Below are 17,583 nucleotides of genomic sequence, written 5' to 3' on the forward strand. Positions count from 1 at the left end.
TCCCATTTACAACCCTCACTGAGGTTTTGATGGTATCTCTGACGTCATGAATCTTTTGATCAGTATTGATATGAGTTGGCCAGGAAAAAAGTGAGTTGGCCAGGAAGTGGTGGTCTGTCAATGATTGGAGAATGTCGGTGGGTGTTGCAATGTTTTCCTTATCGCCATTGGATTTCCTCTCCGCCGCTCAAAGCTGCTGCTGCTGCGTCTCCAGGCACTTCCTGCACCGAGACACAGTTTTCAAGGCAAGCAAGTGGCTGTCTGTCGTCGTGAGAGGGGAGACAAGATGAGGTATTTCTTAAAGAATCTTTTGCTTTGACATACTAGGTTCAACTTGGCTCTAAGTAATCTGGTGCTGGGGAAACAATTACTCTCGAAAGTGACCAATTTTCATGTTTTGGAGCTTGATAGAATGAGATCATAACGCCTGTTTGCTAGCGGTTAACTGCGCTAAGTTGGAGATCTCATTAAACCAATCAATAAACAAGACACAAAATGTCAAATGGAAGCTTTTCAGTATTCCCGCGGTGGTGCCAAGCCATTTTCAAGCGATTTGAGTTTAATAGTTTAGAAAGTTAGCTTGAACTTGGGCTACACGTTCAGTAACGAACTGTTAGCCACCGCTGACAACGCTGTGTTGCGCTTGTCTTGATGGATCACATCTAGAAGGGAACTCTTGATTTGCGAAATTCTCGTGAGATTTGTTCGCACATTGTGCACGTTTTACAATGAAATTGTGTTTTAAAAATCGGACAGCACTGTGGTCATGAACTGTTAAGGTTTAAGGTCAGAAACCGCTTAGTTATGGTTGGGAAAAGACCATGACTTGGATTTAAATAAACACTCGCGAGATCTTTCGCCGGTCTGGGGTTCCTTTTTAGTTAAGACCTTTGTCTACCAGCAGTTTACAGTAGCTAACGTTACTGTATTCATAACATTAGCTGTTAGCTAGCGTTTGCTGTCGCTTTGATTTAGCGTTAGGATTCGTACCACTTTAAATGCTTCCTGCACCTTTACAATATATTTCAAATACTACTACATTTATGAAAATAGTTGTTCATCTTGTAGCTACAATAGAGTTAGGTTAAGTAAGGTAAAGTCAGTTGGCTAGCAGCCTGTCAACCTGCTAGCTAACAGTAGGGGGATGACATCGGTAAAGTTTAACGGTCAAACATCTTCTACTTTACATCATCGGAGTTATTAGAAAAGCTGTTAACGCTGCTGGAAATTGTGTAGGCATGCCTTTTGTGTAGGAATGCTCTTAAGTTCAAAGTATACGCCGACTGAAACTTGCCCAAAATACCCCTAAGTCAGTCAACAGCAGCCTCATCGTGTGGGAGACAAAATTAGCCCGCTGCTGACATTATTTCTGGGTGTCCCCGCCCTGCATTTCAAGGACGTTAAGGTGCAACAATGGGCATCAGTGAGGTCCTTTTTTTGTGTGCGTTTTATCAAGACGGGACATCAGCCAAGTATTGATTTTGTCTGCACCACAGCTTGCATAATGTTTCCTGTCTATTACAAAACTTGAAAGAAAGATGAGACCAGTTCATTAATTTAGCCAAATAGGGTATATTAATAAATACTAATAGTGATAAACTTTATTTATTAGCATTTTTCTTAACACAGTTACAGCGTGCTTCACAAAGCGATAAAAGCACAAAATAAAATAAAAACAAATAATACTATCTATATATATATTAAATGTATCAGCTCTAGACAATCATGAGGACCAATATAACAAGTCACAAAACAGTACAGTATTTAAAAAATACAACAGAAACAGTTGTCAGGGGCAGTAAAGGCGTGTATATGTTATCATTCTCAGTTATTGTATAACTCAACAGTTCAGTTACTTGTGGCATCATTTTTCATAGAAATAATCAATTTTCCCAGTTCTTAATGGCGATATTACCTTTAATTTTTAGTTGGTATGTTAGCTTTTCCATTGAATAGATAATCAGTTAGCTTTTGGTCTATAAAAGGTCAGAATATGATGAAAAGTGTCCAGAATTTCCCAAAGCCCAAGTGACATACTCAAATGTCTTGTTTTGTTCTCAACCTAAATATATTCATTTTACTGTCACAGAGGAGTAAAGAAACCAGGAAATATTCACATTTAAGAAGCTGGAATTAGAGACTTTTGACTTTCGACCAAAACGATTATTCAATTATCAGAATAGTTGGTAGTCAGTTCAGTAGTTTTATTTGATAGATGAATTGTCGCAAAACTAATTTCAAATAACTGCTCTTCCCCCTGGAGGCTCGGTTTTGTACCACTTTCATGTTGTAGCTTTTTTGCTGACTGTAAGCAGATTTTTTTGTCAGGTATCTATCTGTCCTTTGTACAGCCTCTTCAGTTCCCTCAGTACATCACGGCACAGTTGTTTGAAACAGCATGTCCCCTAATATCTTTTGTAGTTGCATTTACATTCTTCTAGTTTCATGCACCTCCAGAAACATGGGCATGGTTGGCCTTGAGGTGGCCACAAAGCCTCCAACAAGATGAATTGTACTTTGACACACTGAAGTCTAATTAACTGGACTCTGCTGACTTAGGGTTTTGATATAACTGTTATCTGTTATCAATATACTGTACATAACAATAATAAATGGCATTTATTTTTTTTTTATATTATATACAGGAAAACATTTACATCCAGTCAGAATTGTTTTCCAAGTTATGTAGAGATTTTAAGTTTTTGAAATGAGTGCAGATTTTGTTTTCACAGACTATTATGTTTCTAATTATGAATCTGTTTCGTTATTGGGAAATTTTTAATATTGTTGAGTAAGATTGTTACATGGTACTGCGTATTGCAAAACCACTATAATCCAGTGCCATTTAGGTCAGCACTTCACAAAATCTGAATCTTATACTCCAATTGTGAAAGAGACACTGTTTCCCCAAATCCTGTTAGAAAAAAGCCCTAAACATGAAAGCATCAACCAGATGTGGTCGATCTCATGCAACCTTTCATCTGAAATAAAGTGGCGTCTCAGCAAGGCCGTTGGGGATGTGTGACCGTGAGTCACTATGTGCAAAGACGCACCTAAGGTCAAGGGACATGATGGATCTTGTATTGCTTCATGCTGTAACTTATCTCTTCCCCTTATCATGACCATTCTACTCTGTGCTTGTTCTACTCTTGTTGTGAAAATCTGATACAGAAATATTAAATTAATATTTAATGTTCCTTTGCACAGTGAAATCACAGGTGAATCAGGAGCACACTTTATTTGATTTATTTAGTGTTCTTCCCTCTTTAATCGTCAGTTTCTTTTCCATTCTCTCTGAAAGTACCTTCAGGTGGATCTCCCATATATTAAAGTTTTGCTATTGTTTTTTCCACTTCTGCAGCTGACTTTTGTTCCCCTCTTCTCCTTTGTCATCATTCAGGAACCGAGATCTTTGGGAGGGAACGTGAGGCTTGATTCAAGGAAATTACGATGACATAAACTAAGGACCTTCCTTGAACTGTCTCTTTGTTTGTCTTTTGTTTTGTTTCTATTTTTTATTGTTTTTGTGTTGTTGTGTTGTCTGGTCTCCACCCGTCTTACCTAGTGTTTACCATTTTCTTGTGGAGAACAAGTAGTGCAGGAGTACGTGTCTGGGTGAAAGTTTAATGTATCACACTACTGTCTAGAGGTCTGGCCTTGTCACTCCTCTTGTCTGCCTCCAATATATCACTGAGATTAAAGATAGCAATAGAGGTATCAAAGGTCTTGAAAAAGCCTGCACTTATCATATCTTTATGGCATTAATTACATTTTGGCTGGCACTTACAATGCAGCATACTCTACAAAATCCTTTACTTGTGCATTAATTTAATTTAATTGTTGTAGCCTCCTTGTCTAAACAAGGTGTGTTTGTCTTATTCATACCTTTTTCCAATGCAATTAAGTTTCAGTTTTGTCCTTTTGTGTGATTATTTAAGATTTATTGTTAATGTTGAGTAGCTGCTCTGCTGCCTTATGTTTTTATCAAAAGAGGCAGCTTTAAGTTGTAATGTAAACTATTTTTTTTTCTTTACTTATGCAATCTTTATGAAGAACATTTTTGTTTAAATGACTGATCCTGTAGTGGAAAATATACATGTTTAAGTCCTGTTGTCTTTGAATATGCTGAAGTATTGCTCATTCACTTTTCCACTGGCAGTAAACTGTAGAAGCTGACAGCTCTTCAGATCAGACTGATGGGAGCTTTCTAACTGTGACACAAAGACTTAGTAGTTCCTATCATCACTGGATAAATACTCTAAGCAGAGGAACCTTTAAACTGGAAGAAGACCATTTTTCTTTTACAAATGAAGACATACTTCTGAAATGGACAGATGGGAACAGAAACTTAAAGCTGATTGTTTTGTGACTTTGTCTCTTGAATCCAAGCACTGAAGAGGGAGAATGATTTTGAGGAGATTTCAGGGATAAAGTTCTCAGACTGACACTCAGATACATTGTCATTTTCCCTGCAAATCTTGCTGAGGTGGAATTGGCCGTAACTCTTCAAGCCTCTAACTGTAGAAGATACTTTTTAGACTGACTTTTCTTTGACAACACGCATCAGCGTCAGCAGTGAGGATGCGATCTCCTGAACCGTCCTCACCCTCCACAGCAGAAGCCCTCCTTCATGGCCAGTTTGCCAGCTGGGGGTCCGGCAGCAACAGCAACAATAACAGCTGCCCCAACAGCCCTGGTGGTCCAGGGGGGGTCTCCCCTGCTGCCTCCCCTACTCCGGCTCCGGCCTCTAACTATGCCTTGACCCTCACCCACACCCACATACATATCCAGCGTCTGTCACCACGGCCGGGGAAGGAAGCCCGTCTCCTGCTGCCTTTATCAGAACTCATTGGGTGCAGCTGCCCTCGTGCCCCTGCACCTCCTCTCCTGGTGCTGTACTGGTACCCACCAGGCAAACGACGGAAAGGAGTGTCCCGGCGCAGGCAGGTGAGGGCCTACCTGGCAGAAAGCAGGGCTGAAGCTGAGAAGTGGTCGGCTGCTGTGCAGTGTCTACTCAGAGATGTGACCGTCACTGCTGACACAGGTGAGTGTGTGTCTCACTGGAGGCTTACTTGTCCAAGTTGGGTGCTGGTTGTTAAATGGTTTTATATGTTGCAGGACCATACTGATGATTGTAGACACCCATTTAGTTAACTGCATACATTTTTCACTGCAGACTGTTTGCTAGTGGTTGCATATTGTTCTTTTGTCATTTCAGAGTGTACAGGAATTAAATTTCATTTCTGACAGTCCAAGCTGCTAACACAGACAGAGAAACATAAAAATATAGAAAAGCAAACATACAAAAATATGAATGCACTCTGTGTAAAGGAGTCCTGGCCTCTGATGGATTGTGGAGTTTTAGTGTATGACTTTATTAACAGGACAACATGGTTATTTTACTGCAGATAATTGTGTGATTAACTTATTGACCTTTAAGGGATAGTTCACCCCAAAATCAAAAGTACATATTTTCCTTTTACCTGTGGTGCTACTTATCCAACTAGATTGTTTTGGTGTGTGTACCTGAGTTTTGATGAAAGAGAGATGTCTGCCCTCACTCCATTCTAATGGCACTCTGCTTGTGGTGCGCAATGTACCAAAACGAACAAAAAAAAAAACCCCAAGAGCAATGTCTCCTGAAATGACCCACTTAATCAAGATAATGCACAGACGCTTTAAATGTTTCAAGCCCTGACGAAGACCTGTAAAGGTCAAAACATGTTGGCATTGTAAAGGGTATAGCTTTCTCTCGAGTTTTTCAGATGTATGTTTTTTCCACTTTGAGCACCACCAAATGCCAAACAGACATCTGTATGGCCGCAATCTACCCATCTAGCCCCTCTACTTTGGAACAGCTTGTCTGGGGAGATAAGTCTTGCAGAATCAGTGGCATCTTTTAAATCACTTCTTAAAACCCATTTTTATTGACTTGCGTTAATGTGATGTCATCTTTTTATTGCTTCTGGTTTTTTTTTGTTTTTTTTGTTTTTTTTGCTGTATAAATAAAGTTATTATTATTATTAGTTCCATTATATTTAAGAGAAGGGAGGCATCTTTGTAGCTGATATCGCCAAAATTCAGCAACCCAACCTAAAATAATCTAGATGGATAAATGGCACTACAGGCCAGAGGAAAAATATGTACTTTTGATTTTGGGGTGAAATGCCCTTCACAGTTTATCCATATGAATAACGCCTGAATTCCTTTTGTTTACTACATGAAACCACACAGTGCTGCCTCATGCTGCTTTGATTTATGCCTCCTTTGTAAGTCCTGGCTATACTTAGCTTAATGTCACAGCGACCCAGGACCTTTCTGTATGTTCAGCACTCATATTTTGTTGCAGAGGACATAATTTGTACCAAGTATAGTTAAGCATTTTAGGGGTTATGTAGCAAAAAACAAAGGGGGATTAACACTAATACACCCTAAGCGGCTGTGAGATTTATTATTCAGAGTATTTAGTCTGGATTTTGTTTGTTTGTTTCGCAACTACATCTTTTTCTTGGGTTGATTTATCTAATACTTCTTTGTTTTTTGCCCTTATCTGCCCTGCACACACGGTCTGTATCATTCAGTGTCAAACGTAGAGACAAAGAGGGTGGGGCTGCTGCAGCTGGCGACCCCTTCCCATGTGCTTTACTATATCCCCCAACCTCAAATATCCAACAGATAACAAGACCCCGCTCAGTGTTTACTTTGTCTACTGTGTGTGTGTGTTTTTACCTTTTTCTCACCATAACCTCACACACTTCACCAGCATCTCACATCTTTTCCTGTCTCCTTCCTCCTCTTTAGACTTGATCTTTAACCCCTCAATCTCAGTCATCATTTGTTTTCCTCAGTCTTTACTTGTCATACCATTCTCCTCCCCTCAATAGTGATAAAACTGTCATTCATTTCTAATTTTCACCCCATTTTTCTCAGTTTTGCCAGCTTCTGTTTGACCTGTAGTTTCTGTTCCACTTTGTTTTCGTAACCTCCGTTCTTTCTCATCTCTCTGTTACAGTACTCTCTCTGATTCATTTCTGAATCACTTGATTCTTTGTGTTTCTATCAGTGGTGGACACTAACAATGTTTATTTACTTGAGAACTGTACTTTTTAGGTAAATTTTTTGAATATCTTAACTTTCACTCCACTACATTTTAAAGACAAATATTGTACCTTTGACTCCACTACATTTCTAGGAAGGTTGTCATTACTTGTTACTTTTAGGCTAAGCTTAGCTTTGAAGTCAGCTGTTGCGTTTTTTTCTTTTCTAAAATGGAATTGGCCACACGCTGTGTTCCTCACAGAAGGAAACCAATCACCCGCCCTCAACTGGGATTGATGTAAAACCAGAAATACATCATCCAGGTGCGCTCTGTAATAAACACAAGCAAGCTCTCACTCTTTGATTCAAACAAAACTCGGTAATGACGACGGCAGGAGAAAGACAAAATTAAATCTCAAGATGTTATTATAATTAGAAAAAGAGAAATAATTCCAGGTCGGCTTTTAATGTTCGACTGTTTTTATCGGGGTGAAAAATACCACATAATCCATGTATATACTGCCCCTGAAGCCAGAAAGAAATCTGTTATTTAACAGACTTGGAGATCTCCTTACAGTTAGCTTCAATCTAATTTTATGTAACACAATTATGTCCGAAAGTGACAATAGCTGTCCTTTTTGTTTTTGATTGCATTTCTTTGTTGAAATTTTTATAGGTGTGTCTACAGGCTTTGTGTAGCATTGTGGTTCTGCAAGCAAGTCAGTGCATCATTAGGAGGTTTCAAAGAGTTACAAGGTTCTGTAAATGCATCGTGAAAACAATACAGCGATGTACTGATATTAGAAAATGTACTTTGTAATTTGTACTTTTGAATACTTAAGCATTTTTAAAAGTAAATACGCTAGTACTTTAACTTTAGTAGAATTTTGATGGAGCAGCTTTCACTTGTAGTTGAGTAATATTTGACCAGGAGTATCTATACTTTGACTGAAGTACTGGGGTTGAGTACTTTATCCACCTCTGGTTTTTATGCATTTGGACATTATTGCTGTAGTCTGTTGGGTTTACTGTTGATTTGCGTAGTTTGTTGCATAATCCAGGATTATTTGTGTGTGCAGTCATTTCATCTCCTTCCCTTCACCACTGGCATCTGTCTATGCCATATTAAATCTTAGATTGATTTTCAGAAGCTTTTTATTTTTTTCAAAGCCTCACACCTGGGCTGATGAAACAGTAGAGTGGAGGAGCCTCAATTTTCTTGCCTCTGTGTGCCTGTTGGACGCATAATAACTGATTTGCCTCTGGACACAGCTGTTTTGTTTTTATCTCTGTGATTTGTTTAATTCCTCTATTCTTAATGCTAAATGTGTGCTGTATCATGTTTCTGAATTTAAATGATTAGCAGACACGCTCTCAAACGACAGCACTGTGCAGTGTGAAGTAGATCCTGTGAGGTGAAATAAAAGAGGCTCAAATGGTTGAATGCACTCAAAGTCCAGGGTTGGGCAACACTGTGTAATGACAGCTCGCTGTTGGCTTGCTTTGAAAAGGCAGTGAACCCCTAGTTCCTTTCTTTGTTCTTGTCAAAAAACTGTGTGAGTTTTTAGTTATTCATGAACTCCCTTCTTTTTCAAACAGAATTTTCAAGAAGTCTGCTACCTCGTCCCAGGCGACTACTGTTATTGGTCAATCCCTTCAGTGGGAGAGGCCAGGCAATGCAGTGGTGTCAGACCCACATCCTGCCAATGATCAGAGAGGCCAACATCAGCTACAACCTTATACAGACAGGTAACACACTTAAGTGCACAGGCAGCCTCATGAGGCATATATATTTAAATGTATATACATACAGTATGTGACAGGTGTTAATTAATCTTTCTCAGAGCGTCAGAACCATGCCAGAGAGCTTATCAGAGAGATTTTGCTCCCAGAGTGGGATGGCATCATCATTGTTTCTGGGGATGGCCTGCTGCATGAGGTGGGTAATGCATTTGCTGATCATGGTGGAATTTTGGAAGATGTTCAGGGGGGAAATTGAATAAGATTTTTTTTTTTTATTGGAACCACATTGATGGTGCAATTTTGGCTAAAAGTTGGCTAAAAATAACATTTTGTTTTTTTTTTAGGTTCAAACCATTTGAATATCTACTTTTGCGCACTATACCCATAAGAGGCCAAACCAATACAACAAGAGACATAACTACTTGAACAGATATTTATTTCAGCTTAAACATGTTTTTGAAATTATCTAAATACCTACACATTACAAAATAAACAAATAAAGCATTGTCCTATACCATAAAACTAAATTTAAAGTCGGTCTCTCACTGCACTGTGGTTGGTGCTCGAGTGAGATAAGAACGCACTGTCATTCGGAGTGACAGATGAATGATTTGTAAACATTATCAGCTTTCATAGCTTGTTGGCTATACAACTTAATTGTGAGGTTCCACAATTTTTTTTCTAATCTGGAGCCTATTTAGTTACAAATGTTCTGAAACAGTGGTGAAATGCTTGTCTAGACAGAGCTAGTTTTCGTTTTAAAATTGAAATGTATGGATGGTTGTAGCCTCTTTTTCATTATCGCAGTTGGATTTTGTTTTTTTGCAATTTGTTTAGATAATTAATTTTGAATATTTGTTGACAGCCCTAATACATGTATTAACAGTGTCCACCAATATGATTTTCTGACATTTCTATGTTCCTTTAGGTAATAAATGGGCTGATGGAGCGTCCTGACTGGGAACAAGCAATAAAAACACCTGTCGGCATTCTGCCCTGTGGCTCTGGGAATGCACTGGCTGGCTCCATCAACCACAATGCAGGGTAAGCATGTATCTCATTCATATCTGAATAAGTGAGAACTGTTTGTCCTTTTCAGTTCCAAACTGTAGAACTAGACAGTGACTCAGCACTGTGAACAGTGGAAGTGTTGATTAAGGATAATCTAAGATGAAAGTCCTATTAATAATATGTTGCCTCTCACCGTTTTCTTCTTATCATAGATCATGTTTGCTGATAATGTGTACTGTTCAGTTCATAGGTTGTTAGGCAGATCCTATTCATACTGTGCTCATAAACTATTTTAAATGTCTTTCAGTGTACAAGTCAAACTCTGTCTTAACACACATTGACATTCCATCTTGCAAAAGAGTTTTTGTACTTTGTTTCCAGTGCCAGAGGGTTACTTCTATCAACTAAAACAGACTAACATAAATAGAGATTAAATGATCATCGATATGCAGATTATTTTAAAATCAAATTAACCTAGTTCCAAAGTCACGAGTTGTTGTTTGTTATCTTTAAACAAAAGAGCATAGTGTTGCTGTTTCTGTCATCCCCTGTTTATCTAGACAGAGATATACATTATCTCTGAATAGTGCAAAGATTCTGTATTGACCTGTTGTTTGAACAGTTCTCTTCTTATCTTCACTAACAGGAGGTGTTGTTGTCTTCTTTAATGTCTCCCTCAGGTATGACATGTGCCTTCGGGAGCCCCTCCTTTTGAACTGCTGCTTTTTGCTCTGTCGAGGCGGTGTCCGTCCCATGGATGTGGTCTCTGTGACAACAAGCCCTCCTCCCTCCAACAACAATCGTTCTGCAGCACCCAGGAGACTGTTTTCTTTCCTTTCTGTTGCCTGGGGCTTTGTGTCCGATGTGGACATTGAGAGTGAGAGGTGGGTGTGTAATTGTTTATACTGTAAGAAGTGCACTGTTGGTTGTGTTCATCTCAGCACACTATTTTTTAGTCTTTTTTTTTTTTTTAATCATCTTTATTGAGCATCTCATCACTATGTGACAGAACAAAAACAAAAACAACACATCAGTAAATATCATCATAAGCATGCCTTTTTTTTCTTGAATATACAATTAACATGTCATTGGTACATAGAAAGCCAATAAATTTAAGTTTCTTTAAAAAAAAATTCATATCATATTTGCTATATGAGTGCATTTCTTGTTCAATTCTTTCTTGAATTTAAGATTAATAGGTTGACAATCTGCTAAATTTTTTCGTACTGTACTCTAATTCTCCTGAGATATCATTTGGTTTCATCACAAACAATAGCTCTACTTGAAATCTGTCCTTATTCAGGTATCGTGGCCTGGGCTCGGCCCGCTTCACCCTGGGCACCCTGGTGCGCATAGCTTCTCTTCGATCCTACAAGGGTCGTCTGTCCTACCTGCCTCCATCCATCTGCACCACCTCACCAGATGCTACCCCTCCTCCGCCCAGGAGACCCCTCTCCCGCAGTATCACAGAAGGCCTGGAGGGCTTCTGCCGAACGCCCATCCATCGCACCTGCTCTGACATGGGCATCAGTGAGCAGAGGAGTCTGCGTAGGGGTGAAGGAGAGAGGGAGAAAGAGGAGAGGCAGAGAGAAAGGGAGAGGAGAAGGGAGAGAGCCAGGGGAGGAGGAACTGGTGTGGTGCGGGCAAGCAGCCTAGCAGAGGACAGGGAGAGGGAACGGGAGGGGGAGGTGGAGATGGAGGCAGATGAAGAGAGGTCTGGGACATGTTCAGAGAGGTCGGGGACGAGTTCAGAGTCAAATGAAAGGGATGAATGCAATATGGGAAGGGTGGAGAGGTTGGCGGGGATCAAGGATGAAAGAGAAGATGAGGGGAGAGTGGAGCGTGTCTCCAGTGAGATGGAGGAGGAAGACAGGGGGAAGGATGAAGGCAGCAGCGGTTCTGTTGATGGGGAGAGAGCATTGCATGCAGAGAGCTGTGGGGTGGACATGGGGCGAGAGGCAGATGAAGAGCCAGAGAGTCGTTTCACTTATGAAGATAACCTTCAAGAGGCCAGACAAAAACTAAGAAAGAATTCAGCCCCTTCCAGCCAGATTGCCAACACTCTCCTCAACCAGACCCTCAGTCAGGAGGCGGACGCAGACTCCAGCACCTCATTCGGAGTGGAGGACATGGATCTGAATGGAACCTACTACCAGAAAGAACCCTACCAGCTGGATGTTGCTCGTGAGCGGTCTCTCACCATCTCCTCCCCCTTCCGCCACTCTCCCTTCTCCTACAAGCCCAAGAACCTGGACCAAAACCAGAACGCCTCCAGACCGAGGCCCCTCTCTCTCCTCCAGCACTCCCACTCAAACTCCCTTCCCCCTAAACTCCCCTCCCTCTCCCTGTCTCTTTCTCCAACACCCCCATCTTCCCCCTCCTGTGCCTCCCCACACTCCTCATCCTACCTCGTCCCCCGTCCAAACACCCCAAACTCCACCTCACCCTCACCATCTATACGCACACCGTCCTCATCTTTTAATTTTGATATTGCCGAGCCAGCAGGACCCCAAAAGAACCGTCCTTTCTCACTGCCTTTAAATCTCCCTAAGGATGACTTGTTACCCCCCCTCGACCAGCCCCTTCCCACCAGAGACTGGGTCACCATTGAAGGGGACTTCGTCCTGGTCCTGGCCCTTTATCAGACCCACCTTGGGGCTGATCTTCATGCTGCACCACAGGCCAGGTTTGATGACGGGCTGATCCACCTGACCTTTGTGCGGGCGGGGATCTCCAGAGCCACTCTGCTGAGACTGTTCTTCGCCATGGAAAGAGGAACCCACCACTCCGTCAGCTCACCATATGTGAGCCACGTGACCTGCAGAGCCTTCAGGCTGCAGCCTTTGTCCACACGGGGGACACTCACCGTGGATGGAGAACTGGTGCCATATGGGCCACTTCAAGCACAGGTCAGAAAGGGGAAAATTGGTGCTTGTATTGAAAACTTGTCATGAAGTGCTGTAATGTGATTATACGTGACTGGATAGGGTTTGACACTCAAGTTAGAGCTTCTGATTCCCTGGAGAGCCACCTATACATAAAGTGCATGCTCATGTAACTGTAATATGCTTTGTAGTGCTGTGCCAGTGATGGTATTTAGTTTGTGGTCAATAAAATAAAGCACTGTAACTAACTGGGTAAAAGACTGGGAATTACCAATCGATATCTTGATTTCCACAAGCTACTCATTTGGTATCAATTCCTTTAAAAAACTCAAAAAAATCACTAAGAAAATGATATAAATAGAAATCATGGGCTCTCAATATCTGTACAATTGTGACAAATAGTATTGGCATCATACCCAGATTTAAAAAGTTTGGTATCACCCATCTCTACTGACCATTTATTATAATGTAGCAGGCTTCATTATAAGTGACCTGCATGTTGGGTCTCATCTAAATTATGTCCTCCAAAGAAGACTGGATAATGTGGAGACTTATGTTAAATGTTTTTTAATTTTGTTTGGACTTGTGATGACTAACAACAGGCATAAAAGTAGTTACTTTATAAGCTTTTAATTATTAATTGATTGTTAATCATTCACATGGTTGTCAGTCTCACATGATTATTTTTCCCAGCTAGTAGGGTGATGCGTCATATCTTTAGCTGATGTACATTAAGCCTCTGCAGTACTAAGTAATAATACTGTAGAATTATATTGATGAGTTACTGTGAGACTTCACTGGTGGTAATTTTTTTTTCTCCATATTTCACAGGTTCATCCTGCCATGGCTCGTCTCATAGTTGGCGACTCTGGAGAGAAGATTACCAGATTCTAATCAGGGATTGGTTTAGCTGATTGACAGATACATCACTCTACTGAATTATGTAATCTGTGTTGTCATCTATACTCAGAAAGAGAAGGGGGGAGTATCTGAGAGACTTAAAATAGCCTGGTTTAATGAAAGGGATAACCCACCGAGCCACGCATCATTGGAGCATGACTGCAGGGATTAATAGTGAATTTGAAAACGGATGAAAAATGCGCCTCATTGCACAGCTGTTGGATTACGCTCTGCGTACCCTGAGAAGCATGGAAACTGCACAGCCTGGGATAATAAGAGGGAAGAACAATCGAATGTTTATGGAGTTTTTTGTGCAGATAGTGCATGTGTTGGATGTATACATAGTAGTATGCATGCAGAGAAGCACTACCTGATTGTTGCCTTTTAATGAGATGGAAAGAAATCAGATTAAATTCAGAGAAAGTTGCTCTTAAACATGAAATGCTATAAAAACACATTTAGATTAACTTGGGCCAACATCCCATTAAACTTGGTCCGAACCCTCTATCTTCAACCCCACTCCAATGTCCCAAATGTTTGAGTGTAATAGCTTCCATCCCTGTAAGGAATGCCTTATCTGACACTGGACAGTACAGTTGTACATTTGCCCTTTCTTACTTATATAAGAAATCCAAATCGTTGTGATCTCTGTCCACTTATTAGAGTGTCCGTCCACTACATAAATACAACCTACTGGTAGACCCACCTACCTAATGTTATGTTTGAGCACGCTATTCTCCACTGTTTTCAGCATCTGTGGAGAAAAATGTGGATAAATGTACACTTTTAGTGATCATTTTGTTCATGCAAGTGACTCAATGTAGAGCAGCAGTGAGATCAAGCTTTTACATTAGTAGGAATAATGGAACCGTTGAACGGTGACCATGACTGAAGTTTTTACATAATCTGCCTGTTTTTCTTAGCCAGTGGATGCACGATGATGATGTCAATGATATCAGACTTTGCAACATATTGAACATAAAAAAAATGTCTGAACAAAGCAAGCTTATTTGTCAGTGGTTTTAGACTGTTCATTTTCAAGAAATGTTTCAGAATCACACACTTTAGCCCTCAGCACTATTTTATGTCTAGAATATCTCACTATCTCTGAGTAATCATCTTCGGAGGCGTTAGAGGACATGACATGCCTCTGTTAAGCAGTAAGTCGTGCATTGATTCTGCACAATAACTGGAGTGGAAGCAGCACAGAAAGTCACAACACAGAATGCATATTAACACTAAGACACATCTAACGCAGAATAAGATAGTGTTTTGTTCTAGAAATGGATGCACTAGTATTAATATCCTAGTCCAGCTACTATAATAAACAGATCATATTACATTCCTAGCCTGAAATGAATTAAATATCTCAATTTGAACACTCGTAGCTTTAGGAAGGTAAGAATGACTGACTACAGAATCATTAAGACACCTTAAAATCCTGCTGCAGAGACAAACAAGAGCACAACACTAAAATCCAGCAGCTCTGTGTTTGTCTCATCACACTTTTAAAATAATAAATCAGAGGGAGGGAAAAATGATCAGGCAGCAGGAACCAATCTGTTGAAGTATCTCATAGATTTGGTTTTAAATTTAAAATATCTTCATCCAAATGATGATGTGCTCCTTAGTGAAATCAAACAGCAGACTTTGGAGCTCTACCATGAATCGTGTTTTTAAATTGATGCTTTGAAATGTCGAGATAAAACCTGCCGAAATACTCGGTCTGGACAAAAGATAAATCATTAGCATGTGTATCAATCAGTAAGATCATGTGACGACTGCTTGGGTCATCAGCAACACATTGTATGTCTTGGTCATGCCTGGACTATTAATGCCTTTGTATAATAAGCCTGTAAATTCTGGCTGTTGATCATGAACTGTTCAAACCTGAGTGCAGAAAATTAAGTAAAACTTTTTGCTCACCAGGCTGTTATTTTTCTTTCTTTCTTTTTTTTTTTTTTTTACCCTTTGAGCGTATAATGCAGCTAGTCTACCACAATTACACTGTGCTTACACAGCTACAGAATGTGAATACAACATTTTGAGTCTAGGCTTTGTAACATCACCAAATAGAGAAATCTCTATATACACTTTGAATGGAGTTTTTGCCAAAATGTTTACTCTCTTTATGTTTAAGAGACTAGTTTAAGACAGTTTACCTTCCTGAATATTTTGTCGTCTATGGCCATAACTCGCACCATGGTGTTGTAGACCAATTTGATAATGACAATGTCGGGGTGTAACCCCTCAATTGATAATGCCATTAAAGATGTCTGTAGTGGACTGCCTGTAATGAAATTGTAATTATTACTAAACTGAGGAACATATATACATATACAATGTACAGTTAATAGTTATACATATCCTTTTGAATAAATGTAACTTGATAAGTTTGTCTGGCGCAAATCTACTGTGCTTTTGTCACACCAATGTGTCTTCTCATTTACATAATACAGAAGTGTTTATGATATCGAGAGAGGGAAGTTGCTTCTATCAGTTCTTTAGATATCATGTGACATTAATTAAGCTACAGCCCAAAAAATGTAGTCTGTCTCCTCTCCTCTCAATCACAGTCTACTAATAAACAAATGTGATTAAATAAGTGTAAAACAGTTTCATTATTCCAGTGAATTAGTCTCGCAGGCTTTTACCTCTTCACTTAAGCAAATTTATTGTCTCACTCCTGTATATTATCGACTTTGGTAAAGCTTTTAAGCAAAGTCCCAACTAAATGTATTTTTAGATCCCATGGCCCCAGAGGAAATCAAACCACTGACCTAGGCAGTTATTATGTTAATGCAATTAATGTGCAGGCAACTCAGAACAAACCACCAGCCCATAAAGATGTTACTGAAAGCTGTAAGAAAGTACAATATGAAAAAAGTTTTGTGTACATGTGCGGTCATCTATTGCATCACCTTTACTACTTATTTAGGTCTAACATTTAGAATAAAACAAAAAACAGTAGTGGATAAGTTTTTTTTTTTTTTTTTTTTTTTTGCACAATTGGAATTGAAAGCTCCAGACAGCTGTTAAAGTAGACCTTCAGATGAGACTATTGTCAAGTGCTGTTTCCGAGGTAAATAATTAACTGTAACTCTCAACATGTGAGCCAACATGTCCATGTCCATCCAACTGAATGAAATTCTGCTGATGTAGACAATCTGGTACAATCAGAAACATGTAACGACTACTAAATGGACACTGTAGTTACTTCGCTTTGTCAAGTAGACAGATTGGGTTAATTTCAAAGGTTTGCAATATAGTGTATCTCACTTTTCATGTAGACCTTTGCAGTTCATAATTAACATCTAAAAATTTGACCTCTTAAGTGAGGTCTGCAGCGACCTGTAAACATTCAGATACATCAGAGTATTTCTTAGAAATTGTTAAAGCTCAATGTTGATATGTATTTTAAAAATCTGCAACCCAAGATCTGAAGGACAGAATTGCACTTGGACATCAAGAACTGCTCACAAAAATTTAATTAATGAAGCAAGCTGGAGTTTCTGGCACAAGTCTATTATTTCACCTACTTACAAGGTGCACGCAGAAGAGGAAAAGGACCCAAAGGGGCAAAACTGCTACATATGTAGACCAGGTCCAATAAAGTTGTTCAATGTACTACAAGTGTTGCAGGTGTGTTGTATTCAACAATTTTTGATTGAGATAGTATTACTATATATTAAAAACAGGGAGGCACCAGAGGAAAGAATCCAATGGAAGAAGTGATAGTCAATGCCTATCATCAAATAACATCAAAGATTATTCCCAAACTTTATTATAGGAATTGAACATTATGATTTCAGAAGAGGAATGGCAATGTATGTGTATAACACTACAGACATCCAGTGACACATTAATTTGAAAAAAGTGAATTCGAAAAATCTAATTTGTTTTTTATTACTCCTATCATGCACACGTTTTCTGGAGTTAGTATTGAGAAGGTTATTATGACATATAATCTCTCATGTTCCATTTTATTAATGGGGAATATAACTAA

General features: G+C 39.5%; 1 protein-coding gene across 1 annotated transcript; it reads left to right on the plus strand.

Annotated features, from left to right (window-relative positions):
- Window positions 1–152: 152 nt before the first annotated feature.
- On the plus strand, window positions 153–14,581 carry sphk2 (sphingosine kinase 2). Its single transcript, XM_084726765.1, has 8 exons — window positions 153–291; window positions 3,401–5,044; window positions 8,638–8,787; window positions 8,883–8,977; window positions 9,710–9,825; window positions 10,473–10,676; window positions 11,096–12,701; window positions 13,509–14,581. The coding sequence occupies exons 2-8, from the start codon at window positions 4,582–4,584 to the stop codon at window positions 13,569–13,571; spliced, it is 2,697 nt and encodes an 898-aa protein (XP_084582891.1). The 5' UTR covers window positions 153–291; window positions 3,401–4,581; the 3' UTR covers window positions 13,572–14,581.
- Window positions 14,582–17,583: the final 3,002 nt, after the last annotated feature.

Source organism: Lutjanus erythropterus, chromosome 9 (genome assembly GCF_056507025.1).
Source record: "Lutjanus erythropterus isolate fLutEry1 chromosome 9, fLutEry1.hap2, whole genome shotgun sequence".
NCBI classification, from domain to species: domain Eukaryota; kingdom Metazoa; phylum Chordata; class Actinopteri; order Lutjaniformes; family Lutjanidae; genus Lutjanus; species Lutjanus erythropterus.